This window comes from Armigeres subalbatus, chromosome 2, assembly GCF_024139115.2.
Source record: "Armigeres subalbatus isolate Guangzhou_Male chromosome 2, GZ_Asu_2, whole genome shotgun sequence".
In the NCBI taxonomy this organism is placed as follows: Eukaryota; Metazoa; Arthropoda; class Insecta; order Diptera; family Culicidae; genus Armigeres; species Armigeres subalbatus.
In genome coordinates this window covers 118,134,532-118,159,141 of record NC_085140.1, presented here as the reverse complement: position 1 = coordinate 118,159,141, position 24,610 = coordinate 118,134,532, and the positions used below count along the sequence as shown (strand labels likewise).

At 43.1% G+C, this 24,610-nt stretch overlaps 2 protein-coding genes and 1 pseudogene across 7 annotated transcripts; 2 read left to right on the top strand and 1 right to left on the bottom strand.

Moving 5' to 3' along the window:
• Positions 1-338, bottom strand: part of LOC134210722 (leukocyte receptor cluster member 8 homolog) — a 308,392-nt pseudogene extending 308,054 nt beyond the window's left edge.
• An 18,270-nt stretch (positions 339-18,608) lies between these two features.
• Positions 18,609-22,491, top strand: LOC134209180 (uncharacterized). The gene is made up of 2 exons (XM_062685164.1): positions 18,609-22,208; positions 22,462-22,491. Exons 1-2 carry the CDS (start codon positions 18,609-18,611, stop codon positions 22,489-22,491), a joined length of 3,630 nt encoding a protein of 1,209 aa, XP_062541148.1.
• A 95-nt stretch (positions 22,492-22,586) lies between these two features.
• LOC134215009 (uncharacterized) lies at positions 22,587-23,714 on the top strand. 6 transcript variants are annotated; one of them, XM_062694279.1, is made up of 3 exons: positions 22,587-22,934; positions 23,014-23,130; positions 23,335-23,714. In XM_062694279.1, exons 1-3 carry the CDS (start codon positions 22,629-22,631, stop codon positions 23,344-23,346), a joined length of 435 nt encoding a protein of 144 aa, XP_062550263.1. In that variant the 5' UTR covers positions 22,587-22,628; the 3' UTR covers positions 23,347-23,714. The 6 variants fall into 6 exon arrangements, with proteins under 6 accessions (XP_062550263.1, XP_062550261.1, XP_062550257.1 ...); XM_062694277.1 differs by having other exon boundaries at positions 23,330-23,714; XM_062694273.1 differs by having other exon boundaries at positions 22,587-22,929; positions 23,014-23,714.
• The last annotated feature ends 896 nt before the right edge of the window (positions 23,715-24,610 follow it).

Genomic DNA, 24,610 nt, shown 5'->3' with positions numbered 1-24,610 from the left:
GAGAGACGAAAAAAAATGTTGAAAAAATCACCGATCTCACACGTTGACTGTTTGCACGGACTGAAAGCGAGTCAAACACCCGCGCGCGATTTTAAATCAACCCAAATAAACACCCCAAGCTTCGCACACTTCGTCGCACAGATCTCCGATATCCTCCTACGGCGACAAACAACACACGACGGTTCTGCACTTCCGGCCAATCGCTGGCGGAACCCCAGCAAAGGTCTCCAAACCGGCAACCCCTTTTGCCTTCTACTGTAAATCACTTGAACTAGATTTCCTAGCCCAACACTTGTTGTTATTTCCTCTTCTTTCGCGATGGATAGACACACGGGACAGACAGCCGATAAATACCTACAAAGACAATCACCTACTTTATGGCGCGGCGGCAACTCGCCGTTGATGTTGTTTCAAAAAACGCGCGGCGACCCCGAGAGCGAACAGCTGACGAACGACTCAGCACAAACCAATCGCATTCGACGACGATCGAAAGCAAACTGATGCTCTGATGGCTCAGCACACCAAAGCGTGGAAACTGCTGCTACTGATGGGGAGCAGCGCCGCGATGCTGACGACGAAGCGTGGAGCACGTTCACGGAAGCACTTCTACACTACATATCTACGCTCTATGCTACGGTCGTTGTTGGTGGGGTGGCGCGCGGTGATGGTGTTGCATGCTGTTGTCTTTTACTACGGCTATGCTTCGAATCGTCGAATGCACTGAGGCTTGGAGACGGGTACTACGACGTTGGTGGTTGCGTTGGAACATTGGGGAGCAACATCGGTGATGATGATGACGATGATGGGACCGTACGAAGGCGAGTCGAACCGAGCCGAAATGATACGAAAATGCGCATGTCGAACTGTGTGGCTATGAGGCAGCTGTGGGTGGTCAAAATCTGTGAAATAGAAATGTTTTATAAAGATTATATACGAAATTATCATGATTCGTATTCATGTCATCATTTTCGCAGCCCTAAATTTCAACATCTAGTACTAAAATCGCAAAATGATCCATGAACTTTTTACAATATTTGGCTTGTTAATCAACACATTCGAAGTGAGGTTTTTATAGATGAAACAGCCATATGCTAAAAGGGATGTTTCATGCGAAAAGTGCTTGTTTGTTCGTATTTTCGTGAAGCAAGGGAAGGGGGAGAGGGGTTAATATACCCTAGCTAAGCAACGACTCCTTTAATGTCTTAGCTGTAACGATTTTCACGTGTATCTTTGCCTAATGTAAAAGAAAACTCATGAGGAAAAATGCCTTTTAACTGGCAGGTATTAGGGTGGAAAGTACCACGCGTCGGCGAATCAGAATTCTGGTATGAAAAGTGCATGGAGACGCGTGGTACATTGTAGTTTAGTCCCACTATGGCGGTTTTGCCTCACCAAAATGTTAGATGTTTTATCAAAATGTGGAAAATTTCGGGATTTCCTACCTTCTTATCGATTATTCTGACACTTTTTCCGCCTAACCTACATAATTTTAGGTCTAGTTTTGTTACGAACATCTCAAACACGGTAGATATGAGTTAAGGGCTTAACGTGATTTCCCCAGTTTATTTCACTTCGACATACCACGGGTGAGCGCGCTGTCTCACCAGCTGCCTCTTGAGAGGAGTGACTTTAGGGTGGGAATATCCAAAAGGCATTTTGCATCGGGCGCGTTTTAGAGCCTATTTCCCTACGCAGATGATCAAGCGATTACACAGCTCAACAAGATTTTGTCCCTAACACTAAATAATGTGTCCCTAGTAGATTTTTGCTCGCTGAATCCGAATCTGACTTCAGATTTTCTCTAACACGTCGAGATTTTGAGATATACCTCAATAAATTTCGTAAAATCAATGATTTTGAGCATTTTAGAAAAGCCATCGTTAACCCTATAGAAAGAATTACTAGTCAATCAAGGTCAAAAATGGATCACAAACATCTAATCTTTCGAAATGTGGTGCATTTTGAACAAGTTAAACATAATAAGTGTGATTTATCTACAATTTTAGTAAGTGAAAGTTATTTAAAAATATGTTCTATGCAAGCCTTTTTCGAAAACTTGTGTACAAGCCTGGTCATTATCTGTTAACGGTTTTGAGAGGAAAGTAAAAAGAATTCAATATAATAGTTTGTCCAAGCAAAAAAATAATATGTTTAATAGTAAGTTCTATTGAATGTAAATATGATGTTGTACTTCCTCTGGTGCGATAAATTTTCAATAATTGCTCAAGTGATATGGTGTATTTACTGTCAATTGAAGCTCCTTTATTATGTTCATTCGAATAAAGCAAGTACGAGAACTGTACGCAGTTCTATATATTTTGATTATTCCTGCTATTTATGATCATTCCAATATTCCTATGATAGAAATTTTGGCGGAAAATTATCAATTAGCAAAATCAATCAACGAATCGATAAGTTGCATTCGATCGTTCTTGTGTATGATTGCATACAAGCTGAAGCGACGTTGACGGCTACGCAACAGAAACCGGAAAACGTCAACAACCTACTCATGCGTATTATTATTATTTAATCAGACTAAGGCCGAAGTGGCCTGTGCGGTATATAAGAGTCTTCTCCATTCGGCTCGGTCCATGGCTACACGTCGCCAACCACGCAGTCTACGGAGGGTCCGCAAGTCATCTTCCACCTGATCGATCCACCTTGCCCGCTGCGCACCTCGCCTTCTTGTGCCCGTCGGATCGTTGTCGAGAACCATTTTCACCGGGTTACTGTCCGACATTCTGGCTACGTGCCCGGCCCATCGCAGTCGTCCGATTTTCGCGGTGTGAACGATGGATGGTTCTCCCAACAGCTGATGCAATTCGTGGTTCATTCGCCTCCTCCACGTACCGTCCGCCATCTGCACCCCACCATAGATGGAACGCAGCACTTTCCTTTCGAAAACTCCAAGTGCGCGTTGGTACTCCACGAGCATCGTCCAGGTCTCGTGTCCGTAGAGGACTACCGGTCTAATTAGCGTTTTGTAGATTGTCAGTTTGGTACGGCGGCGAACTCTATTCGATCGGAGCGTCTTGCGGAGTCCAAAGTACGTACGATTTCCAGCCACTATGCGTCTCCGAATTTCTCTGCTGGTGTCATTTTCGGCAGTCACCAGTGAGCCCAAGTACACAAATTCTTCTACCACCTCGATTTCGTCACCACCGATGCAAACTAGCGGTGGGTGGCTCACATTGTCTTCTCTTGAACCTCTTCCTATCATGTACTTCGTCTTCGACGTGTTGATGACTAGTCCGATCCGCTTAGCTTCCCTCTTCAGTCTGATGTAGGCTTCCTCCATCTTCTCAAAGTTACGTGCCATAATATCTATGTCGTCGGCGAAACCAAATAGCTGGACGGACTTATTGAAAATCGTACCACTCGTGTCAATCCCTGCTCTTCGTATTACTCCCTCCAAAGCGATGTTGAATAGCAAACACGAAAGACCATCTCCGTGCCGTAACCCTCTGCGGGTTTCGAAGAGACTCGAGAATGCCCCTGAAACTCGAACTACGCACATCACCCGATCCATCGTCGCTTTGATCAACCGTGTCAGTTTGTCCGGAAAACCGTGTTCGTGCATTAGCTGCCATAGCTGGTCCCGATCGATTGTATCATATGCGGCTTTGAAGTCGATGAATAGATGATGTGTGGGCACGTTGTCGCGAATAGCATTTCTGCAGTACTTGGCGAATGGCAAACACCTGGTCCGTGGTGGAGCGTTCGCCCATAAAACCCGCCTGGTACTGCCCCACGAACTCCCTTGCAGTTGGTGCTAGTCGACGACATAAAATTTGGGAGAGTACCTTGTAGGCGGCGTTCAGCAATGTGATTGCGCGGTAGTTGCTACAATCCAGCTTATCGCCCTTTTTGTAGATGGGACACACGACACCTTACATCCACTCCTGCGGCAAAACTTCCTCCTCCCAAATCTTGGTAATGACCCAGTGCAGCGCTCTAGCCAGTGCCTCACCACCGTGAGTCCTTAAGTCCTGCGCGCGTTCTCCCAGGTCCATCACCATACCGCCATCTTCGTCTGCCACATCGCCATTCAGGTGTTCTTCGTAGTGCTGCCGCCACCTTTGGATCACCTCACGCTCGTTCGTAAGAAGGTTCCCGTTTATGTCCTTACACATATCGGGTTGTGGCACGTGGCCCTTACGTGAACGGTTTAACTTCTCATAGAACTTTCGTGTGTTATTAGCGCGGTACAGTTGCTTCGTTTCTTCACGGTCTCGATCTTCCTGCTGGCGCTTTTTCCTCCGGAAAATCGAGTTTTGTCCGTTCCGCGCCTGTTTATATCGTGCCTCGTTCGCCCTCGTGTGGTGTTGCAGCAATCTCGCCCATGCTGCATTCTTCTCTTCCACTAACTGCTCACATTCGCCGTCATACCAGTCGTTTCTCTGATCCGGGGGCACCGTGCCAAGTGCAGCGGTTGCGGTGCTACCAATGGCGGATCGAATATCTCTCCAGCCATCTTCAAGAGATGCTGCGCCTAGCTGCTCTTCCGTTGGAAGTGCCACTTCCAGCTGCTGCGCGTATTCTTGGGCTAGTCTACCGTCTTGTAGCCGCCCAATGTTAAGCCGCGGCGTCCGACTTCGACGCGTGTTGTACACCGTCGAGAGTTTTGAGCGCAGGCATACTGCAACGAGGTAGTGGTCGGATTCAATATTCGCACTGCGGTAAGTGCGTACATTCGTGATGTCGGAGAAGAATTTACCGTCGATTAGAACGTGGTCGATTTGGTTTTCCGTTTCTTGGTTAGGCCTTGTGGATATTTTTGCGGGGAAAGAAGGTGCTTCGGACTACCATTCCGCGGGAGGCTGCGAAGTTTATGCATCGTTGGCCGTTGTCATTCGATACGGTGTGCAGACTATCCGGTCCGATGACCGATCTATACATTTCCTCCCTTCCTACCTGTGCGTTCATGTCACCGATGACGATTTTAACGTCCCGCAGTGGGCATCCATCGTATATCTGCTCCAGCTGTGCGTAGAACGCTTCTTTCTCGTCGTCGGGTCTCCCTTCGTGTGGGCAGTGCACGTTGATGATGCTATAGTTGAAGAAACGGCCTTTAATCCTCAGCTTGCACATCCTTGCGTTGATTGGCTGCCACCCAATCACGCGTTGGCGCATCTTACCCAGCACTATGAAGCCGGTTCTCAGCTCGTTGGTGGTGCCACAGCTTTGGTAGAAGGTAGCCGCTCGATGCCCGCTTTTCCACACTTTCTGTCCTGTCCAGCAAATATCCTGCAGCGCCACGACGTCGAAGTTGCGGGGATGTAATTCATCGTAGATCATCCTGTCGCAACCTGCGAAACCTAGCGACTTGCAATTCCATGTTCCAAGCTTCCAATCGTGATCCTGTATTCGTCGCCTAGGTCTTTGCCGATTATATCGAGTCGCATTATCTCTTATATTGTTCGTAATGATTGGTTTTCTAGGCGGCTTATTGGGCCGGCGCAAACCTCCTGTCTCGTCGGAGGGCCGTCGTGTCAGGGCTGTTTAGCGTCCCACCTAACACCAGGACTTGGGCTTGTGCGCTTTGAGCGGCACACGGTCGCTTTGGTAGAGCCTACTTGCGGATACATGCAGCTTTTTATAGAGGTTTAACAGGGCCCACTGTCAAACCCCACCACATCCTAGGCAAGCCCCACAACTCGCAGATGGCCTGGGGAGGGATCGTCAAGCCCTTGGACATAGTCCCTGCTGCCCGCCGTGAGTATTTAGCACTAACACTAACAGAGTATTTATCGAACATTGGCTGGGCTACAATATTCAAAGACTCTAACGATGTAGCCGAAATCACTGTGCGTTTCTGCGATACCTTGTGCGCGTGGCTTAATGAGAACCTACCAACGATTAGACCACCTGGTAAACCAGCTTGGGGCACCCCGGAGCTACGTAGATTAAAACGTCAGCGAAATGCCAAACAAAGGTTACTGCGAAAAACACGGTCATGTGTTAATCAACAAGCGTTTAAATTAGCTAGTGATGCATATCGTCAGATGAACGCTTAAGGCCGGAGCACAATGGATACGTTGCGTTTTGTAATCCGTTTGATACGTTTTGTACAAAAATACAAAACGTACGCAAAACAGACACAATACATACGGTTGTTGACAGTTGAACAGTTAACATTTTCTTGTCGCTGTTGGGTTCCAAATAAGTTATTACGGAATGGATATATGTATTTATCTCTGGCGCTCGAGATTTTGAGCTTATATTTATTTAGAAAAAATATTAAAGTATTCATAAAATTTGAAGGAGAATTAAAATCGTGATTGATTCAGGGAATTCCTAGGCAAGCTCCTCCAGGAAATCCTTCATAAAATCCTCGTAGACTTTCTCCGAACGTACCTCAAAATATTCTTCTGAAGCTTTCTCCAGAAATTCCTTCGACAGTTTCTCTAGGAGATTCTCCACAAAATCCTCCAGAAATTCATCCGAGAGTTTATCCAGAAGTTTCTCCGTAAATTCTTCTAGAAGTTCATCTAAGAATTACTCTGGAAGTGCCTCCAGAAATTCCTCTAGAAATGCCTACAAAATTTCCTCCAGAAGTTTCTACAGGATATCCTTCAGAAATTTCCACATGAATTATAAATAGTTTATTTAAATATTTTTTTTCGGAAATTCCTTCAAGAATACCTCGGGAAATTGCTCCAAGAATTCCTCTGGAAGTTCCTTCAGGAATTTTTCTAAAAATTACTCAAAATATTTCTTTTAGAAGTTTCTATAGGGAGTCCTCTGGAAATTTCTACAGGAATTCCTTCGGAAGTTATTACAAAAAATCATTCGGAAAATCCTCCGAAAAATCCACTAGGAATTCCTCAGAAAGTTCTTCCAGAAACTCCAGAATTTCCCCCAGGAAATGCTCCGGAAGATCCTCCAAGGATTGCTCTGGAAGTTAATCCAGGAATTGCTCCGGAAGTTCCTCCAGAAATTGCTTCGGAAGCTCCTCCAGGAATTCTTCCGGAAGTTCCTCCAGAATTTACTCCGGAAGTTCCTCCAGAATTTCCTCCGGAAGTTCCTCTAGGAATTCCTCCTGAAGTTCCCCAAGCATTCTTCCGGAAGTTTCTCCAGCAGTTCCCCCCGAAGTTTATTCAGTAATTCCCCTGCATGTACCTCCAGGAATTCCCCAGAAATTCCTCAAACATTAACTTCGGAAGTTTTTATAAAGAATCCTTCAGAAATTTTCGGAAGTTCCTCCAGAAATTCCTCCGGAAGTTCTTCCAGGAATTCCTCCAGAAATTCCTAATAAAAATACAAAAAATCAATCGGAAAGTCCTTCGAAAATTCCTCTAAAAATCCTCCGGGATACCCTCCAGGAAATCCCCTGGAACTGTCTCCATACCCCCAGAAATTCCTCAAACATTTCCTCTGGAGAATCTTCCAGCAGTTCCTCCCCCCTCCCAGTTTCTCCAGTGATTCCTCTGGAAGTACCTCAAGGAATTCCAAAAGAAATTCCACAAAATAAACTTCGGAAGTTTTTATAAGGAATCCTACAGAAATTTTCAGAAGTTCCTCCAGTAATTCCTCCAGAAATTCCTCCAGAAATTCCTCTAGAAATTCCTCAAAATTTTATTCCGAAGTTTCTACAGGAATTCTTTCGGAAGTTTCTGCAAAAAATCATTCGGAAAATCCTTCGAAAATTCCTCTAAAATTTTCTCCGGGAGTCCCTCCAGGAATTCCCCTGTAATTGCCTCCAAGAATTCCCCCAGAAATTCCTTCGGAAGTTTCTACGAATTCCTCTTGAAGTTTTTCCAGGAATTCCTCCGGAAGTTCCTCCAGGAATTCTTCTATGTCAAAAATGTCCTTCTGAAATTTCTATAGCGACCCTCCAGAAACTGCTACAGAAATTCTTTCGGAAATTTTCTACAAAAAATCATTCGGAAAATGCTCTGGAAACTCCTCTAGGAATTCATCCGGAAGTTCCTCCAGGAATTGCTTCGGAAGTTCCTTCAGGAATTTCTCCGGAAGTTCCTTCAGGATTTCCTCCCGAAGTTCCCCCAGGAATTCCTCTGGAAGTTCCTCCAGGAATTCCTCCCGAAGTTCCTCCAGGAATTCCTCCGAAAGTTCCTCCAGACTTTTCTTCAGACTTTCCTTCAGGAATTTTTCCGGTTCCTTCGGAAGTTTTTCCAGGAATTCCCCGGGAAGTTTCTTCAGGAATTGTTCCGGAAGCTACTCCAGGAAATAATTCGAAAATTTCTGCTGAAACTTCTCAGGACGATCCTCCAAGAATTCCTCCGGTTTATTTATGCTAAAGTTCCTTCAGGATTTCTTCCAGAAGTTCCTTCAGGAATTCCTCCGAAAGTTCCTCCAGGAATTCCTCAGAAATAACCTACATGAATTCCTCCGCAAATTCCTCCAGGAATTTCTCCGGAAGTTCCTCCAGGAGTTCCTTCGGATGTTTCTCCAGGAATTCCCCGGGAAGTTCATTCAGGAATTCTTCGGGTAGTTCCTTCAGGAATTCTTCCGGTAGTTCCTTCAGGAATTCCTCCGAAAGTTCCTTCAGAAATTCCTCCGGAAGTTCCTTCAGGCAATCCTCCGCAAGTTCCTTCATGAATTCCTCTGGAAGTTCTTACAATAATTCTTCCAGAAGTTCCTTGAGGAATTCCTCCTGAAGTTCCTCCAGTTTGACATTTACTTTGTCTCGCTCAAACCAACTGCGAATACTCAAGCGACTACGTTAACGAACACTTGGTGGAACGGCTACTCTAACCGACCGTGTCCACCTAGCAAGTAAACGTACAATAGTGTCCCAAGTAACAAATCTGTGACCGTTGGGTTTTATATGAATTTTAATAAGGGTTTATTGTGGGAATAATTAAATCTTATTGTTTTATGGTGGTTATAAGCAATGCCAACGAACAAAGGTTTTATATCACTCTTGAGATATCCATAAAACTCTTATAAACCATGTTTTAAAACTAAACTTTTTTAGCTTTGAAGTTTTAATAATAGTTTTATTATTGCTTTCAAATGCGTCATAAAACCAGTTTGGGTCACTGCTTTAAAACTACTCAACGTGACTCGATCTATTCGCCATGTTAATAACTTATACGTGAATTATGCAATAAGACGCTTGATGAGGTTAGCATATTTTTACCGACATAATGTGAGTGACATGTGTGTCTGATAAACTTAAGATACTTCTAATTCGCCAAATTAAAAAAAAAAGTTAGTTTTGATTTAGATTTGGGAAATGAGACACATAAATGTGAAATGCTATTAAATATATGCATTTAATTGACTTGCGGCTTTTCATGAAAAGCCGATGCGATGAAGAATCATTTTAATTCACGATGATTTCGAGTTTCCGATTTCTAAAAAAGTGAAGGAGAAAATAATTTTTGCATTCAGGTTCACTAATTTCAGGAAATTACTAGCATTCGTAAATTTCTTATACGGATCCGCAAATCTGCCAAGAACTTTAATTTCCACAGATTTAGCATCGTAGGGCAGTAGGATGAAAAAGTGCTTCCCGTCTCAGCCACTAGGCTGCGTGTTATCGAACCGAAGACCATCTGATTATTCATTAGTGGCATTAAATTATTTCAGAGGTTTTTTGATAGAAGCACAGTTGCTTTATTGAAATCTATTTGAAATTGAAATATTTGGAGCAGTTTAGAAACATATTGAATTTCCTATTTTTATGTGATTATTCGATAATTTCGAGGCGCGTTGATTTTAAGCTTCTACAAACTCAATATTCACGATAAATTTGGTTGCACATGTCATTTTGTTGTATGAACTACTCAAACAATACTTCATTTTCAACATCAATCATTACAAGTAAAATCAGAAGCTTTATTTTCCACACATCAGGGGACATTGTTATCTAGTGAAAATAAAAACAAAGGCAATGGAATGACAATAAATTTAATCCAAAATATGAAATTGAAACAGTTTTATTGTTACTCTTATGATGGTCACGACAACCTCTTATAGAGTATCAACAAATTCAATACAATGTTTTATTGCAGTTTTATTACTACTCTTAATACGGTTTTAATATTAACTTCTTCTAGATTGATCCATTAGGCCGGAAGGCTATGATGTTAGGAAGAGGTATTGGTGGAGTTATTAGTTTTATTAGCAACTGGTCATGAAATCCTCTTATAGAGCACGATAAATTTTAAAATGTTACTTAATTGTTCATTAACTGTTCGTGCTATAATTAATTTTTGATATTGTTTATGGAAATTTTAGATTATTAAGAGAATTTTATATTTGTTTGTTGCTTATACCCTGATTTCTTTATTGGTTAATTCCTTTTCTTATATAATTTTTTTTAATTCTTTATGGAAATTTTATTTTCCTGCCCAAAAAAATGATTTCGTGTAAAACTAAAGAGGAATTTCACTCGGATCCATCATATACTCGCCAAAAGCTATCGAATGAACATACATTTTTCATCCTTTTCATTCTTCTATTTCCTTTTTTCCCTCCTTATTTAATCTTCCTTTTCTTTTTACACAATTTTATTTTTTGATCTTCAGTCTTTTTCCTTCATTTTTTTCATGTTTTTTTTTTCTTTTTTCCTAATATTTACTTTAATCTTTCTTTCATCTTTTTCATTTATTATTCATATATTTATTCATTTATCTACTGCCTATAGCCTACATCCAACATTTTTCTTCTTCCTACCTCATTTTCCCTTCCTTCAAATAGTTTGAATATCTTGTTTTAGGATGAGTTAGTCTATCACATTTAATTCCACCACTTTACAGATACGTATCAAAAATAACCCAGGTAACATTCCAAGTTTTATTCCACTCTTGAAATGGTTTTCAAGATTAAATCATAAGAACTAACGATAAAATTCCTTACTACATGACAACTTTCTAATTACCACTATAAGAGTAAAATATGGCCAAGTGGCCTTCTCTAGATAACCACTATGAACCTCTTATAAGTTTATTTTGAAAACCCTTTTTAAATCACCCGCAAAAAAGAGAATATGGCTTCTCTGGCAAAATTCTGCTTTATGGACTGATGATGAAATTCATAATGAGGATGTCAACAAAATAATATTTATCAGGTTTGTTTTTCAATATACTTTCTTTGAAATAAGCTGCGCGTTCGATTTTATGGTGAAGGCTAGGTAAAAAAATAAGACTGTATACCACGCGCCGGAAAAATAATGTAGTTTAGCGCTTTAAATTGAAAATAATTAAAACATCAACATCGTAAATATCCACCTAATCTGTGGATGTTTCACCCAATTACATTCATTTAGCAGAAAAAGTGTTCTGCGGGATGAAAATATCATTTATTTATGGATTTTAGCGATAAATTTCGCCGACTTGAAAATACTTATCTAAATACTATAATACTAAAAATATTACTTTTATTCTACACCGTTATAAACTTTTTGCAATGCAAATATTCCTATTGAGGTTATTCATTTGACCACATTATGCCTAAAAACTGTGGCTTTGATCGAGTTTTGAAAATATGGCTTATTAATCTCTTCAGAACAACCGTAAAGTTGCTCATAAGATCAATCGGCATTTGACGTTTGACGCTTTTTCAGCAGATTTATTGATAGTAATAAGATCGTCAATAAAACTGAGAAACAAGCCATGGCGATTGCTGTCATAAAACCACTATAAGAATTAAATAAATCCAATAAGCATGGAAATTGTTACTTGGGAAGGCCGTCTTCAGTATCTCGTACTTGACTTGACTTCCATCATTGGAGATCCCAGACTTAGATTAATTTTGGGTTGCATCTTGAAGCACGATCCAGTGACTACCACTTCTGCCTCATACGCAGGAGGTCCTGGGTTCAATCCAAGGCCCGTCCCTTTCCACTTTGCTTCTTTCCTTTCCTTTCCTTTCTCATGTTCTAGCAATCACTAGAACAGGAAATGGATTCATATCTGGACTGTCACTGTGTTGTTGTTTCGGAGCACTTTCTGATTTTGTTTTCGTTTTTCACCGCGTAAAGTGTTTTATTTAATGTTGCATCCAGCGTCGCCCCGAGCATTATAACACAGTGTAATACGACAAGTTAAAGGTTTTACCGTTTTAACGTGAATTACCGCGAAAAAACACATAGAACATAATTGTTCACCGCAGTCCGTGCCGCGCGAGAAAGTGTTTATAACGCGTCACTGTTCGCTAACAACACTTCACTCGGCTACCGTACAACCGATTGCTGTTCCTTCGTCCACGTATTTGTTTACCTCCGATCTGTGCAGTTATTCGATACGCTGTCGTCTTGACTCTTGATTTGAAATCGAAAAGCCTCCCGCAAACACAATGTCACTGGTATGCAGTTCATGTGCCAATGATATCGGCGAAATACAAGTTGAGTGCCAAGGCTTTTGCAAAGCTATATTTCACCCTCGATGCTGTGGCATAGCAGCGGATATTTTTGAAGAAGTTGTAAAAAATAAACAACTTTTTTGGATGTGCAACTCTTGCACTAAACTCATGGATGATACCCGTTTCCGTAATACTACCCGTGCGGCCTACGAAGTTGGACAAGTACACGCTCTTAATTCTCACAGCGACATCTTGCAAAACCTTAAGCTGGAAATAATGGACGAATTGAAAGCCGAAATAAAAACAAATTTTGCCAGATTGATCAACTCCAACTCGTTTACTCCTAAGCAGGCTTTGCAATATCATCTGAGCAAAGGATATTATCTTTGCTTATGCTAAGATATTATCCCTAATCAAATAGCACTCTGGAAAGATATTATCATTTGAGCATTCAATGATGATCTAGATAGCCAGCGTGTTTCGGGGTTTGTTCACGTTGCGAGGGCGTTGCTACAACAAAAACAGTGAAAAAATGTGTCTCCATGGCGAACATTGCACTTTGTTTACTGAGCAGATAGATAACTAAGATCGATATCCCTGGATATCATCAGTATCTTTGCTCAGAAGATCGAATGATGGGATAAAATGCAATGCCTGCTCCTAAGTCCTCTAAGCAAGTCGAAATCAACCCGGGATTCACCAAAAGTCGAAGACTTTTCAGCACTGTCGCTGATGAAAATGCCAAACGTAAGCGTCCTCTTGTACTTGGTACCGGAAGCACTCCATCTCCGTCGATAGAAATCGCTACCGTTCCAACAGTTAGGGTGGGTGTACCAATTGTCGCCATACATAAGAAATAAGTAAATGCTCCTTCCTGCTCCTTAGAATAGCTGTGAAAACCACAATAAAATTTGTTATAATAATTTTTGGCGCCCGAAGCCTGCTGCGGAATTCGACGATTCACTGGATATTTCGTCGGACAAAGTTTTGCTGATGGAGTAACCAGTCTTTATTCCCCGGGATGCATACCTGCCACAAGCCTCGAGGAAGTCCCTATCTCTCTCATCGTCTCCCCAGCCAGCGTACTTCAGTCATCCCGGCCCTACGTTTGAGTTGGGAGACGGGATCTTCCGAGCCCCCGTTACAGGCAAGTATCGTTTTCTTCCAAGCACTTCGTTTCCTGATCCATTCACCGCTTTCAGTCTGCCGCATACATCTACTCATCGTGCATCGAACCAGACTCATGCCAGCCGCACCAGGACGCACAACAGCCACAAGCACAGAGGAAGCCCCTAATCTACTCAACACAGTCGCGCCCTTCCTGCCTTCGATCATCAGCCGTCCTGGTCCTGTGTTTGGGTTTGGAGACAGGGGCTTCCGCACTCTTCTTTCCGGCAAGTATCAACCATCTATGGACGTTTCCCTGTCTGAAAATTCTGCAGTTTTTAGTGAAACCATACAGGATTCTACTCTTCCGCAACTAATGCCTGTGATCAGCGAACTTCCGTTGCGGTCAGCTTTTACTACTGTCAACCATTGTCGCCAGACTTTGAATCAACCTTCAGCTGCCTCATGCTCGACGAGATTATCACCGGGACGCATATTTGCCGACTGCCCCGAGGAAGCCCCGAATCCCCTTAACACGGTCGAGCCAATGCCGCCAGCGATCAGCAGTCGTCCCGGTCCTGTGCTTAAGGCAGGAATTAGGGGCTTCCGAACATCCAACGACGGCAAATACGATCAGCGTGAAATTGTTTCAAATTTTTTCCTGATTGTGTTCCGAATTCTAGCACTACCACCGCACAACGGCTTCCATCGGAAATCGCCATATACTACCAAAATGTTGGCGGTATGAATGGCCTCATAGACGACTACAAGCTGGCTGTATTGGATCACAGCTACGATATTTTAGTCCTAATCGAGACGTGGCTAGACAACAGAACAATGTCAAGTTATGTTTTTGACGAGGGTTATGAAATTTTCCGTTGCGATCGTAATTCGAGGAATAGTAGGAAAATTACTGGAGGTGGTGTCCTAATTGCAGTTAACTCGAAACTAAAGGCGAAAATGATTGAAAACGACGACTATTGCAACGTGGAGCAAGTATGGGTAGCTGTTCAACTTACCGACCGTCGAATATTTCTGGCCGCAGTATACATCCCTCCGGATCGTACTCGCGACTTGGAGCTAATTAATGCACACTGCCGCTCCTGCTCTTCGATTGCAAGCGTTGCTGCTCCTAGGGATGAAGTAGTAATAATTTTCGGCAACTTCAACCTAGCGGGAATTTCCTGGACTCCGACTCACAGCGGCTTCATCCGACCGGATCTCGAATGTTCTACCTTGCACGTCTGATCAATTACTCTGCTAGACGGCTATAGCACTGCTAACCTCTCCCAAATCAATGGCATAACCAATGAAAATAGTCGCTCTCTGGATCTTTGCTTCGTTAGTGGTCGTGACACAGCTCCTTTCATCAACTCGGCACCAGCGCCCCTGGTCAAAGACGTTTCTCATCATCCTGCTCTTGTAGTCACTATAGAGGAAAATATATGCCTGGATCACTTCAACCCATCGACTGCTGTATCGTACAATTTTCGGAAAGCCGACTACATCAGTATAATTGAAGTACTTTCCAGTTTGAATTGGGAGGATGTTTTACATGCCACTGACGTCAATATTGCCGCACAAACCTTATCCAATATCCTGGCGTACGTCATCGATAGACACGTTCCGAAGAAAATCGTGCGGCCCAATCGAAAAATCCCGTGGATGACGCAAGGTCTTCGTTCATTAAAGAAGACAAAATAACTGCTTTAAAACAATTGACAAAATTCCGTACTCTACCACTAAAACGCCACTATGTTCGACTCAACTATGAGTACAAACGGCTGAGCCGTTTTCTTTTTCAACGCTATCAAAAAGACATACAGCGACGACTAAAAACCAATCCGAAATCGTTCTGGAGCTATGTGAATGAGCAACGTAATGAAGTAGGCTTGCCATCATCGATGACACTTAATGGGGAATGTGCTAACACACCTCAGGAGATTTGCAATCTATTTGCTACTAAATTTGCCAGCGTGTTCGAAGACGAGAGACTTTCAGCCGAGTCTATCACCGCCGCGACCAGTAATGTTCTATTGGCCAACCAGACGCTCGGCATCATCGACGTTGGCGTGGAGTCAATAACATCTGCCGCATCTAAGATCAAGACATCGTATAAACTTGGATCCGATGGTGTTCCAATTGCGTTTATCAAGAAAAACATCGCTTTGCTTCTAGAGCCGCTCCACTCGATCTTCCAGCTCTCCCTTTGCACTATGGGGAATCAGGTGGCCGAAAATAAAAAAATCGACTTTCTCTGATTCGTAATTCAAGTTGACCTACTAAATGCTAATGCTTTGGAGCATTAAACCCCAGCATATCAGCACTCTAAGCCATATGGTTATCAAGATATAGGCATTAGAGCCAGACACTTTTAGTTCTTGAAAAATCAATGCATTATTCAACTGTCAATATCTTCGGCTACAGTAGCTCTTTTCCAACTCTTTAAAAAGTTTCTGAAAGCTTGTTTCATAGACTTGCGAAGAACGGGTCATGGGAAAATAGGTAGTGAAACATCCGAAAATGACGCGAAGAAAAAAAATTTTTTTTTCATACAAAAAGTTCCATACAAAAAAAGTTTCTCAAAGTTTCGCTTAGCGACTACCACTACGACTTTCTTTGGACCTCCCAGAAGGCATTAAAACAAATTCCAGCTGCTTATGGCTGCAAATGTGCGATACCGATCACTTTTTTCGAAAAAAAAAGTCATTAATTTTGAAACATTAAATGTAATTATTCTCATAATACACGGCAGACTGTGATGGGCTGGATACAAATCCCATGCGTATGACAAAAGAGCATCAAGAACAGTTAAAATAGAGATAGTAGATAACACGAAAAGTGTCGTAGGCTTCGTGGTAGGCCGTGTACGCGATAGCTTATGCAGCTATATGATACTCCATTTGGCGTAGGCTCACCAAGAGGAGGCATTATCTATCAAGTATCAAGCAAATAAATATGAAAAAACAATATACTCTTGAGGGTTACGAAAATACTCTAGGCTTCATTTGAAATTATTTCATAAAAAGTAAAATTTTGATATTAATTAAAATCCAATATGTGAATACAAGAAGCAAAAATGTCTGTACCTAAGGACATCTTTTGATAATTATTGGTATGCACTTAAAAAAAAGTCGGACTCATCATGCCAGGAAAGCCTCAAGAGAAGAAAATTCACATGACGTTTTCATTCGTGCTATGAACTCGTCGGATCCTTTGATAAGCTCCCTCAACTTAGGTAAGCGACTTCAAAATAAATCTAATCTGGAATATCCAGAAGATGTTCAAAGTTTTTTAGTGACTGAACCTTCTTGCAATACAACAGATTCGAGTACAGAAAAATATACCATAACAGATATTTTAATCGATCTTGAAGAAATAAATGATGATTTTGTTGAGGATGTTCATGTACATAATGAATAAATAAATGTTGTTGCAGTTTACTTATATATCTTGAAGCTTTTATTGCATAGAGTTCGTTTAGCTTTAATAGAGCTTTATATTTGTATTCCCTTTACTTGTTTTACGGGTTAAGAGCCTGAACCAATCTGAAAAATCCTACAAAGACAACCTGTTACGTATGTAGATGCAATGGCCTGTATTTGACGGAGTCCTTGTGTAACTTAGAACATCTGTACAACTCAATTCACATAAAAACAGTGTGCATGCTGGCAGCCCTGCTTCGCCAGATCTACCACAGCGCCAGGCGAACAACCCCTGACAACCGGTGATTACGGAAACCGTCCACGTCGAATGACGTCTCCAAATCCATCTTTCATGTCATTTCGTCATTTCGTGCCAATGAGCTGCGAGAAAAGTCGCGCCATTGCAGTGGTAAAATTATCAATTTCAAAATTTATTATATATATATATATATATAAAACTCCTTGCTACTTATAGAAATAGAATTCGATTATGCCTATGAACTAAATTTGTTGCTACTAAAATTCACAATTGTTCCTACTTAAAATTATTGGAAGACCGATTTTGTAAGTGCAAATAAAAACTAAAAATGTAAACATGAAACATACTAAAAATAAAATATTTCTAGCTTGAAGCTTGACACACCATAACCTCATTTGTGCACGCTGTTAAGAATCGGTTGGAATCCGAAAGAAATTCGATAATAGGAACAACTCTTCAAGAAAATCGTTCCGATGGCATCAGCAACAACACCACCGTCAGGAGAGAGTAGTTGCGTAAAATGTGACCGACCGAATACTGTAGACGATCTGGTGCAATGTGATTGTTGTGGGGCATGGTGGCATATGTCGTGTGCAGGCGTCACTCACTCGGTGGAAGATCGCACATGGAACTGCAGTAAATGTGTCCCTCCCATCGATACCTCCGGATCAGTACTTTCCGTCGCTACCAGCTCCAGTTCCCGATCTTCAACCGCATCGAAACGAGCCCAGTTAGGTCTACAGAAACTACACGAAGAGCAAGAATTGAAAATGCGTCAGCTCCGAGAACAACAGGATATGGAGAAAAGCTTCCTGGAGAAAAAGTATGCCTTGATGGAAGCTGCTTTGGAAGAAGGGAGTGACGAAGATCGTGGTAGTGTCAAAAGTCGCTCTAGCAATGCGAAGAAAACTCAAGAGTGGCTAAATACAATTGATAAGGAAAAGGAGGCCGCAGGAGCTTCTCCACCCCATGCGAACGATCCTGGTATTGATATAAAAAAGGGGAAAGGTGCCATCCCAAAGCAACCCAGGAGACCACTGTTTCCGGAATCCACTCCCAAAACCGTCCAGCAGGAAGGGGAGACCACATCACTGAAAAAACCTTTCGAGTTTACCGAATCCTCTTCGAACATCCGTCACGATGTGGAGCAAATTACCATATTTCCGAAGCCGAAAGAGACTAACGACGCGATTATCAAGCAGTTTGGTCATCAGCAGGAGTACGCAGGAGTGTTTTTGAAATCGGTACCGGAAGTAAGATTTTCCAGTTCAGGTAAACTAGACCCTAAGCCGCCACGTCCACGTAAGTACGATCATCCAAACTCAACATCCTTATCGCATGCTAACCAAGAGACACAACCAAGTACCCTCGAGCACCTTACCAAGCAATTTGGACAGGTTGCCATTGATAATTTGAACCTAACGAACAATATAAACGCTTTTGCCCCAACGGCCCCCCAATTGGCGGCCAGGCAAGTAATGCCCTGAGACCTCCCAATCTTCTCGGGTAGTCCTGCTGACTGGCCAGTGTACATCAGCAGCTTTATGAATTCTACGTTGGCATGTGGCTACAGTCCCGCCGAAAACTTGATCCGACTACAACGCTCTCTGAAAGGTCCTGCCCTGGAAGCGGTACGTAGTCGCCTTCTCCTTCCCGAATCTGTCCCTCATATAATCGATACGCTTCGCCTATTATACGGGCGCCCGGAGCTGTTGATAAATGCGCTCATCGAAAAGGTCCATTCCGTCCCCACGCCGAAAGCAGAGAAATTAGAATCTCTCATCGACTTTGGGATGGCAGTTCAAAGTCTATGCGACCACCTTGAAGCTGCTAATCAACAAGCTCATCTGTCGAATCCGTCACTGTTAATCGAGTTAGTCGACAAGTTACCAGTGCATATGAAGATGGAGTGGGTGAAGTATATGGAGAACAACCAGAAGGTGGATTTAAAAGTGTTTGGTGAATTTATGCGTGGTGTAGTGAAGTCAGCTAGTCAAGTTACGCTTTACTCGGGTATGGCGAACAAAGTGAAGAAAGGAGAAGTTGAAGACAAGTGGAAACAAAAACGTGCAGCAGTTAATTCCCATACCTTAGAGTCACCACGGCAGAGCGGCGGAGAATGCACCGAGAGGCCGTGTGCGGCATGCCGTCAGATGAATCATCGATTGAAGGAATGCGGAGTGTTCAAGTCTTATTCGGTCGAAGGAAGATGTCGATTCGTTCAGCAGCATGGGATCTGTCGTAACTGTTTGAACGCTCATGGTAGACGGGCCTGCCGTAACCCTGGAGTTTGTGGCGTAAATGGATGCCAATACCGCCACCACCCTCTATTGCACTTTGCTCGCGCTAACGTACCTAGAATGACGATGGTGGAAAACCACGTACATCGCGAAGTGGAGCCGTCGCTCTACTTCAGAATCATTCCGGTTACAATTTGTGGAGGTGGAAACAGTGTAGCAACCTTTGCTTTCTTAGACGATGGGTCGCAACTAACTCTAATTGAAGAAGGGCTCGTGCGTCAGCTGGGCGTAGAAGGTATGGAGTCACCATTGTGTCTCAAGTGGACGGGGAATATGGCGCGGACTGAGAATGGTTCTCAAACAGTAAGATTATCAATAGTTGCGGAAAATCAACGTCACTTCCCGTTGGCCGAGGTACGTACGGTGAAAGCGCTCAGTCTCCCCTGTCAAAGCCTAAATGCTAGTCGGCTGGCTAACAAGTATACGCATTTGCGCCGAATTCCAGTAAGCAGCTATTCTGAAGCGGTACCGCGATTGCTGGTAGGAGTTGATAACCTTCGATTGACTGTCCCATTGAAAACCAAAGAAGGTCGAGTGAACGAACCCATTGCGGTGAAAACACGTTTAGGATGGTGCATCTACGGCGGACGAGCCCGGTCAACAGAAGCATCACTGAACTACCATTCCTGCGAGTGTTCATCGGATCATAAGATACACGATTTGGTGAAAGGCTTTTTCGATGCAGAAACTGTTGGTACGTCGACCGGGCCATCTTTAATGTCGGAGGACGACAGAAGAGCTAGCAATTTGCTAGAAACCACGGCAAGAAAGATTGGCTCCAGATTCGAGATCGGGCTCCTGTGGCGGTTCGATAAGTTTAAGTTACCTGACAGCTACGGAATGGCCATGAAACGTTTGGAATGCCTGGAACGACGCATGGCTAGGCAACCAGACTTAAAATCCAATGTAGTGAAGCAAATCGATGAATACTTATTGAAAGGCTACATTAATCGTATTACCCAAGAAGAATTGGAGCAAGCTGACGCCGAACGGGTGTGGTATTTGCCTTTGGGTGTAGTGCTTAATCCCAAAAAACCGAATAAAATCCGTATGATATGGGATGCAGCTGCCAAATCACACGGAGTTTCGCTAAACGATATGCTCTTAAAAGGCCCTGACCAGTTAACTTCGTTACCTGGGGTGTTGTTCCGATTCCGGCAATTCGCTGTAGCCGTTTCTGCGGATATTGCTGAAATGTTCCATCAGATCATAATTAGAGCGGAAGATCGTCATGCCCAGCGGTTTCTCTGGAGAAACAACTCTACTGCTGTCCCAGAAGTCTTTCTGATGAACGTAGCGACCTTCGGTTCGACATGTTCACCGGCCTCAGCACAATTCATTAAAAATAAAAATGCCATGGAATTTGCCCAGGAGTATCCGCGCGCGGTTCAAAGCATAATAAAAAACCATTATGTTGACGACCTGTTGGAAAGTTTCGAAGATGCTGAAGAAGCTGCTAAAGTTATGCAAGAAGTACAGATGATTCATGCCAACGGTGGGTTCAATATCCGTAAGTTCCAGTCAAACAGTCGCCTAGTAATGGACAGTGTGGGAGAAGATAGAGCTTCCGATGTACGTAGCCTTGACTTGCCACAAAGCGACAATTCCGAACGAGTCCTGGGACTAATATGGAACTCATTTGAAGATCTACTTGGATTCTCAACGAAAATGAGCGACGACATTCAAAGAGTAATATCAACAAGAACTCCACCAACTAAACGACAAGTTCTCAAGTGCCTTATGAGCTTCTACGATCCCCTAGGACTGTTGGCGATATTCACAGTGCAGGGTAAGATTATACTTCAAAGCATCTGGCGCAGCGGTATCCAATGGGACCACCAGATCAACGCAAACCTCCAACCTCGCTGGCAAGCATGGGTAGAATTGCTGAAAATAATACAACAGTTACGTATAACACGATGCTACTTCCTGCGAGCTACATCCCAACATTACTACCGTGTGCAGCTTCATATATTTGTCGACGCAAGCGAAGAGGCGTATGCAGCGGTCGCTTATTTTAGAATAGTGAATCAACGAAAGCATGTGGATTGTTCCCTTGTGGCTGCCAAAACTAAGGTAGCTCCTATCAAACCAATATCTGTCCCTCGTCTGGAGCTTCAAGCAGCCGTGTTAGGTGTGCGCCTGATGCAAATGGTCGCTGATGGTCATTCCATACAGATAGATCGAAGAGTGTTTTGGTCAGACTCCAGTACGGTGCTAGCCTGGATTAACTCCGATAACCGAAGGTACAAACAGTTTGTAGCGGTGCGTGTCGGCGAGATTTTGACTGAAACGAATGCTGGGGAATGGAGATATGTACCATCAAAGAAGAACATAGCTGATGCTGCTACTAAATGGGGCAACGGACCTGATTTCGGCCCGAACAGTGCCTGGTTTAATGGCCCAGAGTTTCTGCGAAATAGTGAGGAAGAATGGCCAATAGCTCCATGCTTAAAAGAAGATAACTCAGAAGTTCGTGCTGTTTATATTCATCAGGAGCAGTCCATGCCGAAGCTAGTGCTCAACTTGGAGAGGTTCTCTAACTGGAATCGACTACTACGGACTACAGCCTACTTATATAGATTTCTAAATCGGACTCGCAAAAGAGATATTGCAAAACCATACCTGTCTCAAGAGGAATTAGTAGAAGCTTGGCAATATTTGATCAAAGCCACGCAATGGGAGGTTTACCCAGACGAGCTTGCAGTCTTAACTCACAAGTTGCACCAGCCCAGCGACGTGCTCAGTGCCGTGGACAAATCCAGCAGCCTGTATCAATTATCACCAATGGTTGATGAACTGGGAATCCTTCGAGTTGACAGCAGAATACAAGCGGCGGAACATGTAAGCAACAACACAAGAATACCCATTATTCTACCCAGAGAACATAAACTGACCCATCTGATCATCGACTCCATCCATCGAAAGTTTCACCATGGAAGTCCGGAAACAGTCGTCAACGAAATAAGGCAACAATACCATATCTCAAATCTACGTACTGTTGTCAGAATAATTGTCAGGAAATGCCAATTTTGCAAAGTTAAGCGAGCACAGCCGCGAATACCCCGAATGGCTCCATTACCTTACGCTCGTCTAGCTTCATTCACAAGACCATTCAGCTACGTAGGGTTGGACTTGTTTGGTCCACTTTTCGTCAAAGTAGGCAGAAGCAATGTCAAAAGGTGGATTGCCTATTTCACCTGCTTGACAGTTCGGGCCGTGCATGTGGAAGTAGTGTACAGTTTGTCAACTGAGTCCTGCGTTATGAGCGTTCGCCGATTCGTTAGCCGTAGAGGTGCGCCTATAGAAATACATTCGGATAACGGAACGAATTTCCGAGGAGCCGACAGATTGTTGAAAGAACAAATTCAGAACATCAGTGAAGCTATGGCCGAGACATTCACCAACGCAACAACCAAGTGGGTATTTATTCCTCCCAGTGCCCCACACATGGGCGGATCGTGGGAGCGAATGGTCCGTTCCGTTAAATCGGCCATGGAAGCAGCTAACGGGGGACGGAGATTGGACGACGAAGGTCTGCTAACGCTAGCGCAAGAAGCTGAAAGTATGGTAAATTCGAGACCATTAACTTACCTTCCTCTAGACTCTGAGGAGGCAGAGGCTCTTACGCCGAATCATTTTATACTAGGCAGTTCAAGCGGTGTACGACAACCAGCGGCGCGCCCAGCGAATGAAGCTGCCGCTTTACGGAGTACCTGGGGACAGATACAGTTTCAAATGGACGTTTTCTGGAGACGATGGACACGTGAGTATCTGCCCACACTTACTCGGCGAAGTAAATGGTTCGGGGAGGTAAAACCGATTTCTGTTGGGGACGTAGTCTTTATCGTAGAAGAAGCGAGAAGGAATGGTTGGACAAGAGGTCGTATTTGTAAAGTTTTTAAAGGGCAGGATGGCCGTATTCGGCAAGCGTTGGTTCAAACTAATGGGGGTATTATTCGTAGACCAGTCTCAAGGTTAGCTATATTGGATGTGGCGCCGGTTAGTAAAACTGGACCCGGATCATCCGCAGACCAGTGTTACGGGGAGGAGGATGTGCATGCTGGCAGCCCTGCTTCGCCAGATCTACCACAGCGCCAGGCGAACAACCCCTGACAACCGGTGATTACGGAAACCGTCCACGTCGAATGACGTCTCCAAATCCATCTTTCATGTCATTTCGTCATTTCGTGCCAATGAGCTGCGAGAAAAGTCGCGCCATTGCAGTGGTAAAATTATCAATTTCAAAATTTATTATATATATATAAAACTCCTTGCTACTTATAGAAATAGAATTCGATTATGCCTATGAACTAAATTTGTTGCTACTAAAATTCACAATTGTTCCTACTTAAAATTATTGGAAGACCGATTTTGTAAGTGCAAATAAAAACTAAAAATGTAAACATGAAACATACTAAAAATAAAATATTTCTAGCTTGAAGCTTGACACACCATAACCTCATTTGTGCACGCTGTTAAGAATCGGTTGGAATCCGAAAGAAATTCGATAATAGGAACAACAGTATACAATTTTCTAGTTTGAACTCTACAGGTCTGCGCTGCAATAAAATACACATCTATAGACTGCTGTGTACATGAGACATTCGTAGATAAAAGGGATATATTCCATAGAGATCAATGGTCTGTATTCCAGGGAGTTTGGAGACCTTAGAAGTAATAACGACCTGCAAAACAAGTATTTCACATCTTTTAGACAATATTCTACGATATAAGTGTGAAATATTGCAGAAATGAAAAGAAAATATTTTCGGCCACCTACTTGTATGGAGCCGCCCCATAGTGCTTTGTAGTGGAATTTTTCCATCTTGTTGGAAATTGGCTGACATGTTTCCCGTGCACAAGAAAGGAAGCAAACGAGACATCAATAACTACCGGGGTATAACTTCGCTATGTGCTATTTCCAAGCAATTCGAGATGGTTGTCATGGAGTCGCTTAACGCAAATTGTAAGCAAATTGTAAGAGTCGATCAGCATGGTTTCACAGCAGGACGCTCAACGGCCACGTAACTGAAAGTATGAATACAAGGGCTCAGACGGACGTAATATATACGGATCTTTCGGCAGCCTTTGATAAACTCAACCACGACATTGCGATCGCAAAGCTCGATAAGTTAGGAGTTAATGGCAGCCTTCTTAATTGGTTCCGTTCATACCTCTCGGATCGTCAACTGGTGGTTAACCTAGGCGACTTCCGATCGGCCGGCTTTTGCGCTACATCAGGT

Coding starts and splice junctions, on each gene's coding strand:
- LOC134209180 (XM_062685164.1), top strand. CDS start 18,609: ATGAATTCTACGTTGGCATGTGGCTACAGTCCCGCCGAAAACTTGATC. Junction 22,209..22,461: donor GAATACAAGCGGCGGAACAT/GTAAGCAACAAC, acceptor ACGCTCGTCTAG/CTTCATTCACAAGACCATTC.
- LOC134215009 (XM_062694273.1), top strand. CDS start 22,629: ATGAGCGTTCGCCGATTCGTTAGCCGTAGAGGTGCGCCTATAGAAATA. Junction 22,930..23,013: donor GCTAGCGCAAGAAGCTGAAA/GTATGGTAAATT, acceptor ATTTTATACTAG/GCAGTTCAAGCGGTGTACGA.